Source organism: Alosa alosa, chromosome 10, assembly GCF_017589495.1.
Source record: "Alosa alosa isolate M-15738 ecotype Scorff River chromosome 10, AALO_Geno_1.1, whole genome shotgun sequence".
Lineage (NCBI taxonomy): Eukaryota > Metazoa > Chordata > Actinopteri > Clupeiformes > Clupeidae > Alosa > Alosa alosa.
The window spans coordinates 8,438,832-8,455,453 of NC_063198.1; the positions used below are offsets into that span (position 1 = coordinate 8,438,832).

The following is a 16,622-nucleotide window of genomic DNA, read 5'->3' on the forward strand; positions in this document are numbered from 1 at the left end:
TGCACAGGACGAGTGCAGAGGGCCCAGTTCATAGCAGTTAGTCCTTGAAGCTGAAATGGCTTTGGAGGGAAGAGAAGGCAATAGCCTGCTGTGGCGCTATATGTATAAATGTCAGCCCTGACCGGTAAGATCACTTTCCCTCCCCTTAGCGAACCCTGAGGTATGCAGGGAGGCAGAGCCACTCACTGAGTCACTAACTGACTGACAGTAAACAGAAAATAGTTAAGGGGGGGCGGTGTTGTTGCTCAATGGGGCTACAATTATGGTGGGTGGAAACAGGTGGAGGATTAGTCTCTCTGCTCAGCACAAAACAGTAACCCCCTGAATAAGAAGCGGGGTGGCATGGGAAGGGAAGGGGATAGGTAGGGTCAGAGCTTCTCAACACCTCCGGCTTCCTTCACTGCTGTTGTCTTCCTTCCTTCCTCCCAGTCTTGTTTAGGGGTGTGTGTGGGTGGGGGTGTTGTGTGCTGTCAGCGCTGGTGTGGGGGAGAGCAGGACCAGGCCTGTCTGAGGCGTGATGCTGGTTGCAGCTGGGGAGAGCAAGAGAGAGTGCAGAGAGAGGGGAATGAGAGCCACCAGACAGGGAGAGAGAGAGAGAAGGGGTGGAGGGGGAGAGAAGGGGTGGAGGGGGAGAGAGAGGGCAAGAAGGGGTGGAGGGGGAGAGAGAGGGCAAGAAGGGGTGGTGGGAGAGGGAGAGAAGGGGTGGAGGGGGAGAGAGGGCAAGAAGGGGTGGTGGGAGAGAGAGAGAAGGGGTGGAGGGGGAGAGAAGGGGTGGAGGGGGAGAGAGAGGGCAAGAAGGGGTGGTGGGAGAGAGAGAGAAGGGGTGGAGGGGGAGAGAGAGGGCAAGAAGGGGTGGTGGGAGAGAGAGAGAAGGGGTGGAGGGGGAGAGAAGGGGTGGAGGGGGAGAGAGGGCAAGAAGGGGTGGTGGGAGAGAGAAGAGATGGAGGGGGGAAAAGGCGCAAGAAGGGGTGGATCCTATCTTTCCGAGCACCGCATACCACACCCATGTGTGGCGGACCACCCATCCCACCTGCCCCCAGGGTAGCCGGTAGAGAGGTGTTGGGGCAGGCCTGGCCGTGGATGGAGCGAGGGGAAGAAAGGACGTGCAGATGGGCCCAGGGGAATACAGGGAGGGTGGATCAGCTCCAGAATAACAGGGCGTGGGCTGCTCTTTAGTGGTGCTTGGTGTGTGTAGAATCTTACTTGAACCTACGTGTGTGTGTGTGTGTGTGCGCCCGTCCGCCTGTGTGCGTGCTTGTGCGGTGTGTTAGTGGGTGGCTATGTGGAAACAGGTTTCATTATCAAACCTGCCCCATCCTGCTTTGTGTGTGTGTGTGTGTGTGTGTGTGTGTGTGTGTGTGGAGCACACCTGGGACAGCATGTGGTTATGTTGTGAAATGATGCATACTGTACACCCAAAACGGAACGTCTGCATGGTAGCGCGTTATTGTGCACTTCTCTAGTGTAGGCGGCCATAAGCTGCACAGGTACAGACCTAAGGCTTTGACGGAGGGGTGTTTCTGCCTGGTGTGTTTACATGGAGTTTCTCAACCACGTGAGCCTTTCTGGCACAAGGTTATCGTTCCCGCCTCGAAACGAGCGAGCGAGCCCGTGCCGTGGGGAGGCTGCGTGGGAGGGCCAACCAGCCAGCAGATTCCCTCGGGTTAATCCTCCTCCCTGCAAACTAGCCTAGCGTTAACCAATTAGCACAGACTTGAACTTTCCCAAGACGGGGAAGACTGATGGCCAGTTCAGCTCCAGTGACTTATGTGTGGTGTTGTTTTTAAAAAGGTTAAATCATTCACATTAAATTGAAGCATGAAAGGAATTTAGTTCATTCAATGTTAGCCCGCTAGCAAGTGACATATCTGAGGCCTTTTCATAAGACATCTTGTGATTCTAAACTCTCAAACACACAAAGTACCCCGAACAGAAAAGGAGCTGTGTGTGTGTGTGTGTGTCATACCAAGTTCTGCTGCTTAGCCAGGGGAAGACTTTTTCAAACGTGCCATCATTTCCCCCTAAAACAGTGATCACATTAAACACATTCTTGTGTCTTGTGCATCGATTAACTTATGGCACTTCCTTTCTGCTGAGCACTGCTTGGACTGCTGCAGGCCTGCCGATGTCCTGCTGCATAGCGGTCGGAGACGGAGAGGTTTTATTTTTATTCTGTCTGCATGACTCACTGCCTCACGCCTACCTAACCCCTATTGCTCATCAATCTCCAGAGAAGGTTTTACTTTATTCAGCATGAGATAACGGCAGTATGTCGTGGTTATTAAGCTGTTGAAAAATCGCTGTTTATCTAATCCATTTTATACATTGAATTTACTCGTCTTTATTTGACTTTTCTCCACCAGGAGTATTGAGGCGGTGAGTCGTCATGAGGACAATTGCATGGCAGAGTGGTGCGTGGGGCCGTGGGGGTCAGGCTTGCGTACGAATGTTGCGGAAGTCTCACAGTTTGAAGCGCTTTCTCCCTCTTCAACAGCCTTGACTCAAGCTCTACTTCTAGAAAGTACCGGTAGTCAAAACAACATAAACATGAGACAGAGGCCAGACTCTGTGAGCGGCGAGAATGAGTTATTGCTTGGGGGGTTTGATATAAAAAAAAAAAAAAAATGGAAGGGGAAAATAAGAGTCTCCCTCTTCCAAAAAACAAGACTTGTCTTTGTCACGGTGACCGCTGCCGCCGTTGGTCGGAGGAGCAGGGAAGCCGGTTGATGTGATTTTGAAAAGGCAAACTGTTTTCCTCACCAATTTAGCAATTCTGCCTGTTAGTGGTGCCTGTGCCTTCCCAGTCTGCTCCACCCTCCGACACATGGTCAGACAGACTGCGACACACACACACAGAGAGAGAGAGAGAGAGAGAGAGAGAGAGATCGGGCTTGTCTCGACTCTGCCAGTCCGACACAAGTGTCTGGGTCGATGGGCTCAGAGTTCATCTGGTGCAGGCGGGGTGATTTAAACAGAGAGTAGACAGCAGAGTCAACAACGTGAACAAGGAGGCAAGATCAGCAGCCTTCTGGCTTGCAAACCCCCTTTCTCCAAATGAACTGAAGCTCTTTTTCTTTCCTCTCTGTTCTTGGTGATGGGCTTAATGTTATGGACGATCTTGTCGTCTACTTTTTGCCATGTTTTTTGTAGACACTCTCACTTTGATGTGACATTTCTCATAGAAAATATAGTTAATTCATGTTAAGTTTATCCTGTTTAGTACAGCTGCTTTGCAAAATGCAGGACATTGTGAGTTTTTACGTAAACATTGTTCGGGCAGAATAATGCGTCATTATTGCCTTAGCACTGAGTAGTATGCTTACATTCTCTGTAGGCCTCTATTCATAAGGGCACTTGGGTACTCCTTCTCTTGGCCAGTCCAACACACACACACACACACACACAGTGGCACACTAAATAAGTAGTGTTTGGTTCTAATCCATGCCTGTGAGTAGAGTGGTTTGGGTTACTGGGGCTGGCGCTGAGGAGGTTGGGTTTGAGGGAATGGGAACAGGCCCAGTGGACTATGAGGTGTCCCTCTGATGGAGAGGCTAAACAGAGCTCCCTTTTCATCCTTTTCAAGAACAAGGGAGGAGGCTCTTCATGCATGCAGTGCAGTGCCACCTCATAGCGTAGCAGGGGATCTCTCTCTCTCTCTTCTCTTTCTCTTTCTGTTTCTCTCTCTCTCTCTCTCTCTCTCTCTCTCTCTCTCTCTCTCTGTGTGTGTGTCTGCCATTCTTCTGTTCCAGCTACCATTTCACCTCCCTCCCTTCTTTACTTTTCCTCTATCCCTTTATGGTCTCTCTTCATCTCTCTTTTTCAGTCTCTCCTCTCTCTCTCTCGTTCTCTCTCTCTCTCTCCATGTCTCTGTGAAAGGCATATTATCTACTTTCGCTGTGCCGTCTCATAGGAAGTGCTCTATGTTCAGTGGCAGGGATGCTACAAAAGGCCCATTTATTGAGGTCTCGGGGCAGCTCGTGTGAGTGAGGGCGGGGTAGAGGGGACGAGAGGGGAGGGGGAGGGTAGCGGAGGGCCAGAGCGGAGCGGCTTCTCTGTCCAGGGCTTTGAAGCCTCTCTGCTGCACTCTGCTCTGCTCTAACCCTACCCCTGCTCTGTGAGGGAGGGACCTGCTGGATTTGGATAGCAAATGAGCTTTAGCCCAGCCAGCGCTCCGCTCTACTGGCCTTTGTGCATTTCCGAGACCCGATTGGAGATCGGCCATTCTAGTGCCCTCCACTCCCCCTCTGGCGCCTCTGTCCTCTCTTCCTCTGCTGGGACAGGTGAGGTAGATGTTGTGATTCCCGGCTACTTCATCCGCTCTCCTGGTCTCGTAATCACCGCCCAGCATCAGTGAAGGACTTGACCTTTTAATAGCGACGTGTGAAGTGCAGTGTTCCGAACTCTGTTTCGACTCAATTACATGCTTGAGGAGAGAGGTATGGAGGCGGGCGAGGCTCAGTCCCACGGCACAATAGGATGGGGCAGGTGACTGGCTGGGAAAACGTTGGCATGGGTGTGGTGGTGGTGGTGTAGCCTGGTGTGGTAACAGAATGTGGCCAGACCCTGTGCAGTGATTGGGGGAAAAACGAGGAAGAGAGCTGCCCAAACCCTCGTGCTCACTCAGCCTGGCAACACTTCACTCGCTCGCAGTCACACGCTCGCACGTGCGCACCACACACTTCATAAGGCACGGTTATGTTTTTAAGCCAGCAGATGCACGTTAACCTCACAAACAAGCCCGTGTGTTTTGTTTGAAAGAGCCTGTAGTTGCCTGTACTTGAGCAAGTGAGTCAGATTGTTGTACTCTGTGATCCCAGTCTGCCTCATCTGGTTCGGTTTACGGTTTGTAATGACCAGATTATTTTTAGCACATGACATCCATTTTCTCTCTCTCTCTCTCTCTCTCTCTCTCTCTCTCTCTCTCTCTCTTTCTCTTTTTCTCCCCCCCTCCCTTTCTCTTTCTTACACACTGACACACACACATGCACATATACCGGCAGACCCCCTCCTTGTCTCAGATGGTCAGGCTGATGTTAAACTGATAAATGGCCGCAGATCAGAAGCAGATGTCGGCGTCTTCTGACAAGGTCATTTCAGCGGTCTGGCCCTCCGTCCCTTGACGACTGCTGCCACAGCCTGCAGAAACAGCTGTTGAGAGAGAGAGAGCGAGGGAGAGGAACTGCAAAGAAACAGGGGTTGTGTGTGTGTGTGTGTGTGTGTGTGTGTGTGTGTGTGTGTGTGAGAGAGAGAGAGAGAGAGAGAGAGAGAGAGAGAGAGAGAGAGAGAAAGAGAGAGAGAGAGAGAGAGAGAGAGAGAGAGAGAGAGAGAGAGAGAGAGAGAGAGAGAGAGAGAGAGAGAGAGAATGTGGAAAAGAGGATGCTGGACGACGGAATGAAGAGTGAAATAGGAAGCAAAGAGGCTCGGTGTTGGCAGGAGGCAGAGGAGGAGGGGAAACTAATGTTTTGGCCTCCTGAGAAAGGTATTAAGAGACCAGATAGAAGTGGAGACTCAAGAAAATAGTGTGTGTGTGTACACTGTTCCACTTCTGCAATAATAGGTAGTATATCCTTCTGGAGATGACAATGACATGTTTACCCGTAATGACTAGTGCATAATGAATTAAAATAGCACAATGCATTTTGTGTTTGATCAGACCTGTCTGAAACCTGCAACATACTTGTACATTTTCCCCCTGTGTTAAGATCCAAATAAAAGCATTAAAATATATACGTGTGTGTGTGTGTGTGTGCGCACATGTATATCTGCATACAGAACTGCATGCATGGGTATGTGCAATTGACCTCCACGGTCCACCCCTTGTCTAAATCTCTGTGCCTTGGATGCGTGTTCCAAGCCTCGTCCAGCAACAGCGCCGTGTTTCGAAACAAACAAAGTGATCCGATCCCCAGTAGGGCACTGGGCAGGCAGGGGGAACGGAGCGCCAGGGAGGGCAGCTGGAGCAGAAGTGTGGCAACCCTGTCCGGGCCAAGCGGATTAGGACGTGTTGTGCTTAAGGCTGCTTTGTCCAGATTAGCCTCAAGGCCTGTTATCGCAAAGAGGTCTCGTTTAATTAAGATGCTGTGCATTTTGTCGACCTCGATTCGTTTGGGTTTCTTTTTAACTAACTGTGTTTTATATTTGTTTGTTTGTTTGTTGTCGTCCAGGGGCCACAAAAGAAATCGGCTCGGCGCTGACCCGGATGTGCATGAGGCACCGGAGCATTGAGACCAAGATGAAGCTCTTCACCACGTACGTCTCCTCATGGCATTCAACCTCCATATTCTCTCTCTCTCTCTCTCTCTCTCTCTCTCTCTCTCTCTCTCTCTCTCTCTCTCTCTCTCTCTCTCTCTCTCTCTCTCTCTCTCTCTCTCTCTCTCTCTCTCTCTCTCTCTCTCTCTCTCTCTCTCTCTCTCTCTCTCTCTCCTCAGTGCTAGGCCCAGCACTGTACCACTACACATGCCACATGGTTTCCCCTTAATGTGCCTTAAGGGAAAAGCAGAACAATGAGATTGGGCCGAGTATATAAAAGTAGCCAGCATGAGAATGGAGCATGACATGTTTCGGTTGAAATGTTTCTCCGTAAAAACAGAGAGTGCGAGAGAAGGAAAGTGTGTGTGTTTGAATACAAATAGGCTATGTGGGTGAATTGCTTGGAAGAGAGAGAGATTGATCGGTCCCCCTCTTTAGTTCCAGTTCTTCTCATAATTGTAATGCATGCCTGTCCTTGCTCCGTGTTCCGCCTTAGGGATAGAACCGCCAAAAACTGGCATGACCCAAATGCCACTCCATGTTCTGCAGTGTCAAATGGAACAAGCCTCGGTCGGCCCTGGTGCTTATTGCCATGGTGATGGCTGATCTCTTGTCTCCTCATTTCAAAACCGCCCTCGTTGCTCGCACCACACTGGGAACACAAGTCACCGCTTAGAGAATCAGGAGGGTGCAGAGCGCCATTGGTCATTACATTGCGACCGTGTGTGGTGGTGGTGGGGGGGGGACCATCAGACCGTCCGACAGACAGATGTGTGCAGTGGCCTTTGGTGCTGAGTCTCACCCTGCTGAGGCGATTATAATTGCTCTCCATGCTGTCACGGCCTGGGGAACAGAGGTATTGACTTGTACTGGCATTTTGGATGAGTTTGGGATTGATTTTCCTCCACCCCCACCTCTACCTTGCCTTCGCATGCACACATCCATGTTGGGCTAGAGCACATCTAAACGCAGCTCACTCCACTCAATACCATTCGTTATTATTGCACAGCCACTCACCATGCAAGGGCGTGTTGCTTTGCATTGCATCATGTAGGAGACGCGTATGGATGGGACACGTATTAGACTCTATGGATTTCACATAGAATCATTGCTACGTGTCCCGCTTCTAAATCTTTGAAACTAGTCTAGACCAGACAGACCAGCTTGTAGCCATCTGCATTCGGTAGGCTATATTCACCAGACCCATGGCTATACTGGAAATGCAACTGTTTTCTGTGCCCTGAGCATATGCTTGCCTTTCTCTGTCCATTATCTGCAGCGTTAGGGCCTCCTCTTCGATGAGATTGCGAGTCTGCGGAGCAGCGAAGTTACAGGCTATGCCCATGCGTCTGTCACACGTCTGATAATTTGCGGCACATAGATAGATTGGTACCACCACTGACACACACACACACACACAGAGGGAGAAAGGGGGAGGGAGTGTGAGATTCCCTATCCTATCACACAGAGCTGAGTCCTTGTTTAGGGGTGCTCTCCTTACTGGAGCGACGGCAGACATTTTTCATGATGCCCTCCGGCAGGCCCAGTCCCCCCCCCCTTACCACATCCAATCTCCCCTCTGACCCCAGACCCATGATTCCCTATTCCCTGCCGAGCCTGCAGGACGCTGGGCTACGGACAGCAGGGGTGATTGGGATCTCGGTGCTGTTCAGGGGGACGGCGCTATGGTGGATTGGGAATGAGGAATTACGGCCGTGATTGGCTAGACCTATAGAGGCGGGCGGGGCGGGAGGGGGGGTAATGGGGTTTGTGGGTTCAACATTGAGGTGTAGCATGTCTAACCACTGGTCTCTCCAGATAAGATGCTGCATTACAGGACTGAATCTCCTAAGGGGCAGGTCCTGTCTGACTGATGTGAAAGGCCTTGGCTTCGTCTCCCAACAGGACACAAACCCACGCTTTGTCTGCGCTGACCGCCCCATCCATGTTCTCGCTCTCTCTCCGACGGCATAATAAGATGGATATAATAACATTAGAGGTGCACAGGGCCCTGATCTGTTGTGATTGCACGCCATACTAGACTAGTCGAAAACAGCCCATGAATAAATATTAAGGTTTACAGTCTTGCCATAGGAAAACAATTCTACATTTCCAGTAGAGTTTGCCATACCTGATGGCAAACATCACCATTGGTATGATTGACATTATCGGTGGCATGAAAACATAAAACATTTCAGAAACGCAACACACAGATGTCACCCTGTGATGTTTTCTGCCGATTGAGCCTAATAAGTGTATGTATGTGTGTGTGTGTGTGTGTCATGTGACTGCGGCATGAGTGGTTCCTGGTGACCGAGTCGGTCAGAGTAGGTGGAGGGGTGTTCAGGGGACGCTCTCCTCTCCTTTGCTCTCTCTGATGGCTTGTCTGATTGACTGTCTGTGACTGCTGATTGAAAGACTGGTCGACTGACTGACCGACTGGTCGGGTCATGGGGTTTGTGCTTGGCAGGGCCCTCATGGATAACCTGATCAACCCCCTGGAGCTGAAGATCGAGGAGTGGAAGAAGGTGGCCAGTCAGCTGGACAAAGATCACGCCAAAGGTACAGTGCAGTCCGGTACAGTGCAGTCCGGTACAGTGCAGTCTGGTGCAGTGCAGTCCGGTGCAGTGCAGTCCGGTGCAGTGCAGTCCGGTGCAGTGCAGTCCGGTGCAGTGCAGTCCGGTACAGTGCAGTCCGGTACAGTGCTGCACACTCCCTGATTTCTGATGGCATTGACGCGCAACTGGCATCGAGCAGCCAAGTCTGTCACACATAAATTACTGTAGAACTAATTGAATAACTTAAAAACAATAAATGCAATTAATTTAATACCACGGGCTAGATCCTAAGCCCAAAGGATGAGTGGGTCAGCACAGTGTCTCCACATGTTACACAGTGTCTCCACATGAGGCTGCTTGTTGCTTTGCTCCTTACCCATCAAGGAAATTATGCCCCCATGTTTCTCCCACTGTTATCATGGGAATATGCGTGGTTTTCCAAGGAAGCGGACATTTCTTAGCCAAGTTAAAAATATTAATGCCCCCTTTTCTAAACAATGAAAACCATACAGCCTCCTCAAGATAAATTTCTTTCATAAACTAAGCTGTCCAAAATAATTAGCCCCAAAGTAAAGAGAAGAGCACTAGTGTCATCTATTTTTTAAATGTTGTGCCCTAGCCGGTTAAGCTATTGACCTTGGTGAAATATTCCTCTATTAATTATTCATTGTTGTTTAAGAGGAGAGGAATCCATTCTGGGCCTCTTCCCACAGAGTGGAGGCAAATTACTTAAAAGGTTTAATCAATTGAGCAGTGACCAAATGTATTCATCTGTTGCAGAGTACAAGAAAGCCCGTGCAGATATCAAGAAGAAATCTTCGGACACAATCAAATTGCAGAAGAAGGTTAAGAAAGGTAAGAACTTAAAGTATTTGACTAGGTGTGTATTTGTGTGTTTGTTTTTGTGTGTTCTGTTTTGCTGACATACAAATACAACACCTTGGGCACACCATGAGCAAAGCAATCGCACACCGTGTGAATAAGAAGTCGGCATGATGATGATGATGATGATGATGATGCATAGCAACCAACCCATGGCAAACAACAGCCGTCGGCAGGTGTCCGGTTACCACCCCGCCACTCCCGTTGTCAAGGGCAGACAATAGCACACCTATACACACCCCGCTGTCGTCATGCCATCTCCACTCGTCTTCTCGGAGCGCCACACCCTGGTCTGTCTGTCCAGCGTGGGCATTGTGGTTTACGGTGTGCCCCTCCCCCGTGATCTCAGGAGGTTACACAGTGCAGGTCTTTGTTCCATCAATTAAAGAGCCCACTGCTGTGCAACCACTGCTTTGAAGGCCTTTATATAAAAAAGAAACCACTATCATACCTGAGACACGTTTTCTTTTCGTTTAAATGTCTCTGCCTTTCATCATTAGCCTGCTCTGCAGTTTAGTATAACATCAGTTCATTTGGAGGTTTGTTTGGGGGGAGGCTTGGGAGTTGCGGTTAGGCCTGTCAGTGCTGATTCCTGGTAAGTAACCTCCTCGAGGCCTGAAGTTCTTTCTGCGTGCCCGCAGGGGTTAGGAGTCATATGGTCTCTGTGCTCAGAGCTGCGGTATGAGAACAGGCCAACAGAGGACACAGAAACTGCAACGTCACTAAAGGAGGGGAAAGACAAACTTGGATTGGCTTCGGAGAGAAACATAGTGGAGTGCATGGAGAGGATAAGAGCAGAGCGAGCATAGAGAGAAAGAGAGGGAGCATAGAGAGAAAGAGAGGGAGCATAGAGAAAGAGGGTGCATAGAGAGAGCATATATATATATATAAATATATATATGAGAGAGAGAGAGAGAGAGGAGTGGATGGTGAGGGTGTGGAGAGATGTAAAGCAGGGACTTTTTCTCTGAGGTAAGAGCCAGCTGTGTGTGAAGCTGGCCTTGCCAGCCCCGGGCTCTGTCATTAGAGGCGACTGGACCACTTCACAGAAGGCCCCCTTGGCCCGCACTGCCCTCTCTCTCGTGCCTCCCGTCCTCTCCAAGAACACAACCCACCCCACCCCCCCAGCGTTGTTCTCACACCCCCTCAGTTTATATGTGCTGCTTCATTTAGTTTGATTTGCCTGCCCTCCCTCATTTGAGACTACACCAACACCCCTCCCCCCCCTTCCACTGGACATTTGACAGTCAAAAACAGTTAAAAATAAACACCTCCCTTCTCCCCACACACCGGTTAGGAAAGCGTGGTGAGACTTTGTACCAGGAAGGCATCCGTCTTTAGCTCCCACACTGTGGAGCATGTTGGATCACCACAGACAGTAGCACGTGTGACCCAGTGCTGAATGAGGAAGCTGGTCTCATCCAGGTTTTATGGGTAGAGGACAACGCAGCACGGGGGAGGAGAAGAGAGGAGGAGGAAGTGCTGCTCTCCCGGCAGGAAATGGGGCGTCCACTGCAGCTTAACACTGCCCAAGGACACACGTGTGCAAAGGTGGAAAAAAAAAAAAAGACATGTGAATCCTTCCTCTGCGTCCCCTCCACACATAAACACAGCTATACAGACCACGCGTACTAGGCGGTGGGAGCTGGGCTAGGGTGCAGTAGCCTGAAAAGCTGTGGGTTCAATTCCCGGCTTCCAGCCTTGTGCCCTTGAGCAAGGCACTTAACCCCAAGTTGCTCTGGGGGCAATGGCCCTTGTAATATAATTGACATATGTAAGTTACGTTGGATAGAAGCGTCTGGTAAATGAGTAAATGTGAATGTAATACTCACTCCTGCCACTGTACTACACCTAAGTGTTAGCCTCCGATCCCTCTGGGGTCTAACAGGGGAGCTGCATCGGGCGCGTAACTGAAGTGATCCGTTCGCGATGCGCAAAAATATTTTAGAAGACCTTTTTAGGTCTTTATTTAGTTTTTAAACATACGCACCCATCACGTGTAGTGTAGCTGCTTCCATTATAGTGGAAGCAGCCTACGTGGAAGGTGGTGCAGCGTACGCGTCGCGAACGGAACGCTTCAGTTACGCACCTGGTGTAGTCCCCCGTAACAGGGGAGCAGGCACACTCAACTCCAGTTGAACTACGTACTGAAGGTGATGGGTCTAAGACAGAAAATGGCCTAGTGCCGAAACGCATCCATCTTTTTGATATGCTCCCAATAATTCAACCAGAAAGAGTATTTGCTTGAGTGTGCATTTCTTCTCTCTGCGCTCTGTGTACTAGAACACATCAGAAACCACTCTTGATTAGGAGAACTCGTCTGGTGAAGCTCATCAGAAGCATTATGTGAATTGATTTCAATCAGGTGTACTTCAAAGCAGGGATTGCGGAACACAAAATGTAGTAGCTGGCTTTCTATTCAGCTCTTATATTAAAGTGCACTCATGGAAATGAACCTTGCAAAAGAAAATGGGTGTTCAACACTTCAGGTTCTCTAGCGAGCCTTAGTATAAGCACCGAGTAAAACTGTGTCGTTTTAATATAAATAAACCTTAGTTGCATTTTACCCTATGCGAAACAGAACTTAATCCACCCCTCTTTTCAGTGATTAAATGTTTTTATTTGACTTGACAGAGTTTACGTACGTTTCAATTTCCACTCAGGATTTCCTAGTCCTATTTGAATGTTTTAATAATCTCATAAAGCAGTTGGAAATATGGGTAGGTGGAGTTGGGAGTGTGGTATGGGATGAGTTGGTTTGACACACACACACACACACACACACACACACACACACACACACACACACACACACACACCCTACCTCACCGGGCTTGTGTAAATGCATGTGAGATATGTGCAGTAGTGCATGTGTAGTTTAGTGCAGTAAAGGGTGCCATGGGCTACTTCTATGTGTGATTCACACACTTGTCATCACTCTGGAAAAGTGTGTGTCGGCTTTTCTCAGAAAATCACCCTCATACGTCTTCACACACACGCACACACATATATACTTACACACACACACACACACACACACACACACACACACACACACACACACACAGACGGATGAGTTCATTACAATTCCTCCAGCTGTTGAACACAATCTGCCACATTTGGCCTTCATTAGAACTTCCACTGGGTCTGCTCGCTGTAAGTGCCCCTGGGATAGTCCGTCTGTCTCACAGAGCTGAAGTGTTTGGAAACACTCCGTCTCACACACACACACACACACACACACACACACACACGCAATATTGATGCTAATGTGGCTGCCAGTTGCTGTTGAGGGAGGCAGACTGGCTTCAGCCCAGGGGTGCGTTCCATTTCTGACTCGCTCAGTTCACTATGAGTGGTATGAAGCTATGAAGGTCAAATGAATTGACGGTACAGGTGCCTCTCAAGGATATTTAGGCTTCGTTGTTCAAGGACGTGTAGACGTCAGCCTGCTGCCTCCTTTTTCTCCCCCCAACCTTTCTCTGTGACTGTCTGTCTCTCCCCTGCCTCTGTCTCTCTCTCTCTCTGTTTCTCTACCTCTCCTCCTTAGTTTCTCTCTCTTCTTTCCCCTTCCTCTGTCTCTCTCTCTCCGTTTCTCTACCTCTCCTCCTTAGTTTCTCTCTCTTCTCTCCCCTGCCTCTGTCTCTCTCTCTCTCTCTGTTTCTCTACCTCTCCTCCTTAGTTTCTCTCTTCTTTTCCCCTCCCTCTGTCTTTCCTATCTCTACCTCTCCTCCTTAGGACATGTAGGCGTCGCTGTTCAAGGGCACTAAGACGTCATCCTGCTGTTCAGGAAGGGACATCTCCTCAGATTGGTTTCTTTTTTGTGCGTGCACTATTTTCTGACTTTCCCTCTCTCCTGTTGTAAATGGTTATTCTCAGGCCCCCTCTCTCACCCTTGCTCATGCATGCACTCCCACCCTCTCCTAAATCTCTCCATCTCTCTCCACTCTCTCCATCTCTCCATCACCCTAAATCTCCATCTCTCTCCACTCTCTCCATCTCTCCATCACCCCTAAATCTCCATCTCTCTCCACTCTCTCCATCTCTCCATCACCCCTAAATCTCTCCCCACATCTTGTCTACTGAAGCTTATTTAGAGGACTAACACACTGTGTGTTTGGGTGTGGAGTGTGTGTATACTCTGTATGGAGTGTGTTTACTAAAGCAGTGGGTTAGGGAGAGTGCTAAGGAGGCCTCAGTTGTGTGTGTGTGTGTGTGTGTGTGTGTGTGTGCGCGCAAGATTTGAATTATTTAAACAGGCTCGACATTAGTATGCTAATGCTATCACAGCTCTTTCTCTGATGGCGGCAGTATAAGCAGAAAGAAGAGAATTTTTAGATTTGTGTGTTTTCTCCCTCCATTTCTCTCTCTCTCCTCCTCCATCTCCCCCCTCCAACTCTCCTCCTCCATCTCCGCAACAGTAACAGAACTAGGTCAGCATGGTGTTCACATGCTTGCATTTCTGGCCTGATTTTACACCCATAAACAGGGTCCTAGAACCACACACACACACACACACACACACAGAGACAGAAGGAGAGACGCATATATTTACATCCACAGTCCACACAGACACACACACTCTCCCACTCACACACACTGATGTACACACACTGATGTACACACTCACACAGGAGACTGTACAGTGCATAGGGACATGCCTGCTGATTTCTCCATGAGCTCCTAATTGCTGGCTGGGTGGAAAAGAGCCGTCTGTGTGTGTCCGATAGGAAGAAACTCTACCGCAGCATGTTTGTACACACACACACGCACACACTCACGCATCCACAGATACATCAAGTGTACGTGCACACAAAAATACAGTTACTGTGTGTGTGTGCGTGCGTGCATGCGCGTCTCGCGTGTACGTACACTTGTCTCTGCCACACTTCTGACCAGAAAGCTATTTGATCCTGTTACCAGTGTTTAAACTACAGCCTAAAGTGATGCGTAAGCTACTCCCCCAAGGGTCAAAAATGCGGTTGCTGTGTGGTCAGATTTGAGTGGGTCCAGCAAGCAAAGGAAGTATGTCAGCCCAGAATGGTAAAAGTAATGCTCCATGGGCTGACCCAATGGGAGACTAGTGGGTCACTGGCAGCCCCAGACAGCTCAAGGTCAGAGGGTAGGGTAGGGCAGGCTGTGTGTGTGTGAGTACATTATGACTGTGTGTCAGGCACATTAGAGGCACTCTTTGGCCCTGCCCATTACTCAGGCCAGAGGGCAGCATGCCTTTGCAGTACAGATCCCCCTCTAGCTGCAGGCTGATACCAGGCAAGCACCACACTCTCTCTCTCTCTCTCTCTCTCTCTCTCACACACAGACAGACAGAGACTCTCACATACACACATGCACAAACCTACACACACACTTTCACACACACACACAAAGAGACTCTCACATACACTGTACACACACACACATCCCCGGTGGGAGAGTCAGCTGGGACGGGCAGGAGTGGCCCCCTGCACACCTGTCCCTACCGCACGCTGACCCTCGAGCCGGTGTGTGTTTCAACAGACGGCACAGATTCCTCACTCCAGCCCAGAGCGGAGCAGGAGCTCCAGCGGCCCAGCCTCCAATCGCTCACGGTGATGAATACACTTTTGTACAGGCACGCGCACAGATACACACATGCACACACACACTATGCTTACACCATAAAACTTAAAGGTTGATGCCCATATAAAGTAGAAAAGGACTCGTCCAAACTGCTCTTACCCCTGTCCAAACACATTCAGCTGCTTTGTTTAAATCAGTGCGGTGTGTGTGTTTCCGAAAAGCCTGAAAGGGCCTTTAAAAGAGAGGTTCGGAAAAACTCCCATACCCTCCCGTTCTATCTTTGGCGCGCTGAGGCTTTCAAGGTCACGTAGACCAGGTTGCTTATGCCTTCAGGTCCTGCCAGAATCAGTGCCTCATTGATTCTTGTCCTTTTGTCTCTCTCTCTCTCTCTCTGTCTGTCTCCCTTTCTCACTTTTTTTCTCTTTTTCTCTCTCTCTTTTTCTCTCTTTCACACTCTATTCTTCTGTCCTTTTCTCTCTATATTCCTCTTCTTTTGCCTTTCTCTCCTCCTAACCTTTCTCTGTGACTGTCTATCCCTCCCTCTGTCTGTCTTCCTCTCCTCCTCTGCCCCCTCTCCCTCTCTCTCTCTCTGTGTCTCCCCCTCTCCCTCTCTCTCTCTTTCTGTGTCTCCCCTCTCCCTCTCTCTCTCTCTCTCTGTGTCTCCCTCTCTCTGTGTCTCCCCTCTCTCCCTCCCCTCCTCTCTCTCTGTGTCTCCCTCTCTCTCTGTGTCTCCCCCTCTCCCTCTCTCTCTCTTTCTGTGTCTCCCCTCTCCCCTCTCTCTCTCTGTGTCTCCCTCTCTCTGTGTCTCCCTCTCTCTCCCTCCCTCTCTTTCCCTCTCTCTGTGTCTCCCTCTCTCTCTGTGTCTCCCCCTCTCCCTCTCTCTCTCTCTGTGTCTCCCTCTCTCCTCTCCCTCTCCTCTGCTGGGCTCAGGGTTATTCTTGGCAGCTGAGTGCAGTTGCTCAGTGCCTGGCCCCACAAAGGAGCCCTTTGGAAGTGTCACGGCCTTCCAGCGCCTCTGGAAAGAGCCGCTCAGCAGACCTGCTCTCACACACTCCAACAGGGCCTGGACACGGCGTTCAGTCGTGTGTGTGTGTGTGTGTGTGTGTTTGTGTGTGTGTGGACTTGCATGTTTGTACAGAAGAGCCATGAGTGTCCCATCTGATAAGACTGTCTGTCGTCCAACGAGGTTCATCAAATTAGAGCAGGCATTGAACCTCTTGTGGTCATTCCCCTGTGTGTGTGCGTGTTTGCGTTTGTGTTTATTCGTGAAGGCAGCATCCTGGACATGAACTTCACCTCTGCCAGGATGCCCCCTTTAACCCAGAGACGTTCATTTTCCATCAGGATTACACTGGCTCATGCACAGACATGATG

The 16,622-nt window shown here is 49.8% G+C and overlaps 1 protein-coding gene across 1 annotated transcript in view; it reads left to right on the plus strand.

Annotated features, from left to right (window-relative positions):
- Window positions 1-16,622, plus strand: part of mtss1 (MTSS I-BAR domain containing 1) — a 69,009-nt gene that overhangs the window by 27,664 nt on the left and 24,723 nt on the right. Inside the window, exons 4-6 of the mRNA XM_048254313.1 lie at window positions 6,165-6,249; window positions 8,720-8,811; window positions 9,588-9,662. Of these exons, the coding sequence (XP_048110270.1) occupies window positions 6,165-6,249; window positions 8,720-8,811; window positions 9,588-9,662 (252 nt within the window). The remainder of the gene's footprint in view (window positions 1-6,164; window positions 6,250-8,719; window positions 8,812-9,587; window positions 9,663-16,622) is intronic.